This window comes from Microtus ochrogaster, chromosome 16 (assembly GCF_000317375.1).
Source record: "Microtus ochrogaster isolate Prairie Vole_2 chromosome 16, MicOch1.0, whole genome shotgun sequence".
Classification (NCBI taxonomy): Eukaryota; Metazoa; Chordata; class Mammalia; order Rodentia; family Cricetidae; genus Microtus; species Microtus ochrogaster.
The window spans coordinates 10,429,237-10,436,853 of record NC_022018.1 but is presented as its reverse complement, the minus strand read 5'-3'; the positions used below and the strand labels follow the sequence as shown (position 1 = coordinate 10,436,853).

The 7,617-nt window shown below is 49.2% G+C and overlaps 1 protein-coding gene across 3 annotated transcripts in view; it reads right to left on the bottom strand.

The window, feature by feature from the left end:
* Ttc7a (tetratricopeptide repeat domain 7A) overlaps positions 1-7,617 on the bottom strand; it is a 104,480-nt gene that overhangs the window by 73,136 nt on the left and 23,727 nt on the right. For all 3 annotated transcript variants that reach the window (XM_005354709.3, XM_005354710.3, XM_026782943.1), the window contains 2 exons: positions 6,376-6,506; positions 5,406-5,521 (listed from right to left, as the gene is read on the bottom strand). In XM_005354709.3, coding sequence (XP_005354766.1) covers positions 5,406-5,521; positions 6,376-6,506 — 247 coding nt within the window. The remainder of the gene's footprint in view (positions 1-5,405; positions 5,522-6,375; positions 6,507-7,617) is intronic.

The window sequence follows — 7,617 nt, the reverse complement described above, 5'->3', positions numbered from 1 at the left end:
TCAAGGTGTGTGTGGGGAGGGGGTAAACAGCAGTGTCTCCCCCAGACAAAGCCTGTTCCTTCCTCTCACTGAACCCTCACAGTCCCTGGACGGCAGAGGACGAAGAGCCGAGGGAGCAGAGACAGAGTAAAGAAAACCTCAGTGGATTCCCAGTCCACTCACTCGTAACTTTCTCTAACGCCCACTGACTTTTCACAGCAGGTGCCCAGCATCAGCCAAGCGTGCACAGGCTCTGGGAAACCACCGCTAAGCTGCAGGCTTTGGAGGGCCGGGCAAGGTCACAGTCAGAGGACTTCTGCTAGGAGCAGTGCTGGGCAGCTATGGACCGTGGCTGCAGCTGGGTTGGTAGAGTACTCACTCGGCAAGCGTAAACCGTAGGTTCGATCCCAGCACCACATAAACTGGCTGTGTGGCACACACCTATTAAGACCGACACTCAGGATGCAGAGATGGAAAGATTGGAAGTTCAAGATCAGTCTCGGCTGCATAGAGTTCAAAAGGAAGGCAGGCTCCAAATGTCAATCAGACAGATCCATGTGTCAATCAGACAGATCCCATGAGCTGATAGCTCCAGCCAAGACAAAGTTACTTTTATTCTCTGCCTCTGTTTCCCATGAGAAGTAGAGATACTAACTACCATCTCAGAGAGCTGTTTCAAGGACTTAACTATGCAAACAAAGTATTTAACTAGTATCTGACTAGCCAGGTGCATTCCTTTAATCGCAACACTCGGGAAGCAGAGGCAGGTGGATCTCTGAGTTTGAAGCCAGCCTGGTCTACAGAGTGAGTTCCAGGATAACCAGGGCTATACAAAGAAACCCTGTCTTGAAAAACAACAACAAAAACATGTCTGGTGGAAATTCAGCATGTAGTTTAAGTAGCACAGATTATTAGAAGGATTATTTACTAAATGAATGGTTGGAGAGAGAATATTGAAATTAGACCTGTCCCTTTCCTACAAGTTTTATTCCACAAGACCTCCATATATAAGAACATCCTCTTTCATTGTGTTCTGAGGCTCCTGGAGACTCCTAAGCTCTACTTAGGGGTCAGTAAATTGTCTACAAATATAGACGGTAAATATAAGCAGGGCGTAGTGGCGCATGCCTTTAATCCCAGCACTCAGGAGGCAGAGGCTACATCTCTGTGAGTTTGAGGCCAGCCTGGTCTACATAGGGAGTTCCAGGACAGTCAGGGCTACACAGTGAGACTCTGTCTTGAAACACCACTACTACCACCACCTCTACCCCCCAAAATGATAAACACAGGGTGTGTGCAGAGAGACGATTCCCAAATGAATGAATGGGTGTGGCTGTTCTGATGACAGCTTTATTTACAGAAACAGGCAATGCCCATCTGCTGTGCAGGCTCACATGGGGCTTCATAAAGGGATGACAGCCTTAAACAAATGACCCTGACCTTTCCCGCAAAGCTCCAAGGCAGGGGTCTTAAGGTGCCATCATCTTTTCTCACCCTTGAGGACTTCTACCTAGCAACTAGAGATGCTCCTGAGTGGAGGGGTGTCAGAAGGCCTCTCAGACACAGCAAGGCCAGGACAACGGCAGACCCAAGCCACGGTCTCTAGGCAGTGAAAACAGGAACCAGACTGTGTCTCTGAAACCGATGACTGTCAACTCAAAAAGCACCAGAACATAAAAACAGATGTGGCGGTGGGTAGGGACAGCTGGGCTCCTCAGTGCCTCTGTGTACTCTGGGTCCCCTCCATAGCCACAGGTGGTCTGGGAAGTCCAGGGCTGTGGGCAGCCCCACCCTGAGTAGTAACTGTCTGGGCACTTAACCACATCTGTGTTTAAATGGGGACACCATACTGCCTGGCCTTGTACTCATGAGACTAAAATAAGAAAAATTAAAAGTGTAAAATTTATACCTAGGCTAGCAGCTTATTCAACCATGAACTGAATGAAAAAAAAATACTAAAACCAGCGACAATGTTACTGGTTTTGATGGTCCAAGAATTCGTGACACCAGCAGTCTGGTTTGTGGGTTTAATACCCACAATGCTGTGAGGCAGGCATGGTCCTCCTTGCTATTTCACAAGCAAGGAAAACAGGTTTGAAGAGGGGACACATTCATGGCCTCACAAGCACTGGCTGCAGCAAGGGCGGTCGATTTTTACGAAGGCCATCACACAGCCATGATTGGTCAACGCTGGTGGTCAGCTCATATGGAGGCCACTACACAGCCATGATTGGTCAACGCTGGTGGTCAGCTCATACGGAGGCCACTACATAGCCATGATTGGTCAACGCTGGTGAGCAGCTCATACGGAAGCCGTTACACAGCCATGATTGGTCAAGTCTGGTGAGCAGCTCATTCGGAGGTCATTACACAGCCATGATTGGTCAACGCTGGTGGTCAGCTCATATGGAGGCCACTACACAGCCATGATTGGTCAACGCTGGTGGTCAGCTCAACCCCTGCCCTGGATAATCACCAGGGATATCTTGAGGTCTGCTGGGTGTGTTTTCTAACATACACACACGAGTGGAATAATGCTCCGGTACACTGTGAAGATGTGTTGTTCTCATTGTTAATGAAAAGCTGATCGGCCAATGGCTAAGCAGGATTTGGGGGACAGAGAGAATGTTAGGAAAAAGAAAGGGCAGAGTCAGGGAGTCACGAGAGTTGTGAGCCAGACCAGGAAGAGGCAACATGGGAAGTTCATAGATGAGGTAAACAAGCCTCAGGGCAGCACACAGATGATAGGAATGGGTTCATTTAAGTTGTAAGAGCAGGCTGGAGACAAGCCTAAGCTCTCAGTCGAGCATTATAATTAATAATGTGTTTCTGTGTGGTTATTTAGGGAGCAGCTGGTGGGACAGAAAAGTCCACCTACATATACCTACATATCAATTTATCTCCCCCCTTCTAAAACCAACATATATGCTGCTGGGGATGTGAGCCTGTCGTGTCATGGCCACCTTTCACTCTCAGGAAGTTGCCTACTGTGGGAGTGGAGGGGAATATGGCTGAGCTCACTGCTCCTGAAGTCAACCCAGGGCTAGGTGGGCACAGACACACAACGACCCATGGCCTGCAGCTAGGAACAGCAGGCTTTAGCTAGGCCCTAGATAGAGACTCAGAAACTAGGAACAGCCAATCTTTGGGAAAGGGTTCTGGCCACATCAGCTTAGGAAACAATGAGTTGAAAGACATAGACTTTTGAGACAGAGACCAAACCTCTCAGAGGAGGCAAAGGCTGTAAAGTTCTCTAGACCTCATTTGATCTCGAACCCTTGTTTGTATCACTTGGTGTATGGGTGCTCCAAGTGCCCTGGGCCTCCAGCACAGCAGGGGGCCAGTGTTCCTAACAAGGGTGTCCCCGCTCAACCAAATGTCCCTGCACAGAGCTGTGCTTTCCGGATGAGGGATGACTCTGAACTCCGTCCTCAGTGCCTGGAACAAAAGTGGAGTTCCTCCCCAGATTTTGGAGCTTGGCTCTGTGAAGCCACTCCTGGGAGGTAGAAGAAGCTGAGATGGATATAGGTAAGCATGTGGCCTGGGCCTTGGGGAGACCTATGCCCCTGACGCTTGGTGATAGGGATACCGCAAGAATTCCTGAACAGCATATAGGGTACCCAGGTAGAAACAGTTTACCTCTGTACATTCCTCATGTCTGGCAGGGCACCAGGGTTTGAAGTATAGTCCTAAAGGCGCTATCCTTGGGAGAGAATCCACACTCTCCTGCCAGAGTCTATGTGACCACAGGCAAGTCCCCAAACTCTCCAAACCTATTTTTCCTTGCTTGTGAAATAGCGAGAAGGACCATGCCTGCCTCAAGGCATTGTGGGTATCAACCATAAGTGAGCACCTATCAGGATGCTGGTGTCACAACAGAGCATCCCAAAGCACCAGGTCTAGGGAGTTTTCAGGAAGCAGGACACATGGGGGGGTGGGGTGATTCGTTGACATGGCATGGAGCCTCCGGGCCCTGCTACTGCATCTCCTCCTCTGGATCACTGTGTGAGAAGCAGGTAATCTAGGAAATGAACCATTCCTACGTCTGTGGACTGATCTAGCAAATCACTGAACCTGAAAACAGGTCATAGAAGCTGTAGTTTGCAGCTAAGTGAGACAAAAGTTTTGGGTGGCCTGGCACCTGCTTTGTGAGTAGATTGATAGATAGTCTTACGGCTCTGAGCCTATTGGTTAATGTCAAGATTGAACTAAATTGTAAGGGACACCCCCTACAGAGCTCGCCCAGAGTGGGGGAAACCCCACCTTTTATCATAGATGTAATCTGTGTTGAGCATAAGAGTAGAGAAAAAGTGGTGTTTGCTTTTCTAACTAAACAGATGCCATGTGTAGGAACTGATCTGCTCAAACGCAGGTTAAATAATAAGAATAAAGCGACACTTTCTAAAATGTGTCATACCAAAGATGACACAAGGACTTTAGAGTCCCTGTGGGAAGGAAGTCATGTGACCATGATCTGACCCTTGGCCACCTTGAAAGAGAGGTAATATCTGTGTAATATCTACTGGCTGGCTGTGAGAACAAGGGAGGGGAGGGGAGACACAAGACATGCCTTCTCCTCCTTGGAAACAGGCTGCACTGAGTACACAAGTCCCGTCAGTGACATCATCCAGCCCCAATCCACAGTGTCCAGAGGAGACTGTAATGATGCCAAGAAGCTGAGCAAGCCCCAAATCTCTGCTGCAGGGGCAGCCAGGAACCCCTACCTCCACCTGCACGGAAGCCTGCAGGCTCATCTCTGAGTCATGCTTGCCTGTAGGGTGCCCTCCTGATTCCACTGCTCCCTTAAAAGGATCACCCACCACGCACCAGAAGCCACCACTCTCAGCCTGGCACAGAACACCAGCCACCCCCTCATTATTCACAGAAACAGATGACGAAGACTGACATTTTGGGCCGCAAGGCACTGCACAGGAATACAAGCTTCCTGCTCCCTCTTTGACGATGGCTCCTCAAAAGAATGTTTTCACCCTCCCCGCCCTTCACGCCTTTATGATCCATTGAAAACTTAAGTGAGCAAGAACCAGGCTAAGAAAAATGAAATGACTTTGCCTATAACTTCACAGTGACCACCACCCGGTGGGTGCTGGCTGGTGAGCCCCTGCCCCCAGCACCAGCTCCCATTGGTCCCTCTGAAGAGAAACACTTCTGGTTCTCCACAAATGCCTGTCTGGGCTCCTCCCGTTCATGCCCAGGTTTTACTGCTTCAATTGTTCCTATGACATGGCCTTCTGAACACCCCATCCAACATGGGCATGACCCAAGCAAGCTAGCTCTAAGTAGTTCTCTAGGAGAGTGCACACACATGCACACATGCACAGGAAAACAGCCGGAACCGAGTAAGGCAGGTGTGGAAAGCCCGGGCCCAGAGAGAAACATCCAGGGCTTCCTAGACCAACAGCACCTACCCTTTCTTCAGGTTCTTCACATACGCACTCTGGAGGGCAGCTTCCAAGAAGTAAGTGAGTTCATAGTCAGCTGAGGGGCTGCCTTTTAGGTGCCGAGACGCGCTGTTGTTTGAAGTCTGAGGAGGAAGAGTAAAGGTACGGTGTCATCTAAGAGTTCAGAGGAGGCTTGCCAGGACATCAGGGGAAAAGCGCATGATGTCTATGAAAATGAGAAGTGGAAGGAGCTCCTGACATAGCTGTCCATCAGCGATCCCAGTGACCTTTGTGAGGGTCAACTCAACCAAATCTCTGAACAGCCTCTGCCAGAAAATGGGTACTGAGGCCTGACTGTAATCTCTCCTCTTTTCTTGATAGCCAACCAAGTCAAGAGGCTCCAGGGTAGAGAGATTTGGCCCTCAGAGGACATCTGGTTGTTCCAATTTGGGGTGTGAGCTGCTAAAATCATATAATAAATACTAGGGTGACTCTCATAGCAAAGAAGATTCCAGACTCAAAAGTCAATAGCACCGGGGTCAAAAGTCCCTTGATTAATGACATGATTGGCCCAAGGTAGACTATTCTGGAAGGGCCAATTCTGAGAACTGGTGGCGGCTAACTCTGCCATTTACACAAAGATGTTTGGCTATCGTCTGGACTATTATGGGTCTCAGTTCCCATCCACCCCTTCCTTCATGCACCAATTCTAACTCACTCTGCTAAAGAACCTTCTATCTGCTGGGTGATGGTGCTGCATGCCTTTAACCCCAGCACTCAGGAGACAGAGGCAGGTGGATTTCTGAGTTCAAGGCCAGCCTGGTTCACTGAGAGAGTTCCAGAACAGTCAGGCAGAGTCCCTAACATAACCACGGCACCATGATGAGTTCTCCAACCAAAGGAGTGGCATGTCAGGAGCGGAGGTGCCTTCTTCTAGTACCCGGTTTGTGGTCAAGAGAGAGCAGCTGCTTGTATAGCACCCCTATTCCCAGCTCACCTTCTCCAACTCCTGCAGGAACACCTGAGCCACCCAGGAGGCCCTCTCAAAACAGGCAACCACTTCCTCCTCCCGCTCTGTCAGGCGGATGTGGGAGGCGATGGAGTTGGGCAGGCGGTCCAGGGAGAGGCCTGCAGAGAAACAGAAAGCCTCAGACCTGCCCTGCTTAGGCCTGGACTCCAGGTCTTTCACGGGCACAGGGTAGGTGCATCTGAGGGGATGTATGACATGGAGCAGCCAGTGGAAGGCTGAGGTCCACGGAGGGGAGGGGAAGCTGGAGCAACAGTGGTGTTAGCAGCAGCTGGGAGCAAGCAATGAGCCAAGAAAGGGCACTGGGGCCCCACATCATCATGAGCCACCATCATGGTCCTACCATGCCGCCCCTGCCCATTGCACAAGTCCAGCAGAAGATCAGTCCCGTGGAGCTCACCGCTCACCTCCAGGCAGTTATCTGTGTTGACATGCTATCTGCTTGCAGTGGATACCTGCGGCTCTGGCCCTGTCTTTCAGCGGCGACAATCTGCTTTTCCTCTGATCACCCTTCAGGGTGACAAACTAGGGGTAGCAACATGGCTCCATGTGGGCCAATAGGAACCAGTCTCCCAGTTGCTACTCATCTCACTGGCACTGTTAAATGGGTGCTAGTGGCTAACCTGGAAATGCTAGAGAAAAATCTGCCTTCAAAAATGTCTTGGGCTAAAGAAACTGGCTCTTCAATTAGAAGCATTTGTTGCTCTTCCAAAAAGCTGTATGGTATCTCACAATGTCCTGTAACTCCAGTTCCAGGGGAGCCAATGCCCATTTCTTACCTCAGTGAGCATCAGGCACACATGCACACAGCACATAGACATACATGCAGGCAAAACATTCATACACATAAAATAAACAAATCTTTAAAAAAACCTGCTTTATATCTAGCCATACTGGGTGACACATGCTTATAATCTTAGTACTCAGGCAGTACTTAACACTGTGGCAGGAGGATCACGAGTCTGAGGACCTCCTGCGACAATTTACTAAGACCTCGTCTCAAGAAAACAAAAAAAAAACCCCAACCAAACAAAATAATGTCCACACACAGTGAATATAAACGACACTGCTCAACTGCATACATTAAATTAAATTTTATGTCATGTCATTTTCTTTGTCGCAGCTAAAATGTCTTTAAAATTAGTTAAGCATATAGCTCCAAGGGTCAAAGAAAAGTTAATAAACCAATCTGCAAAAGACAAAGAAGGAAAA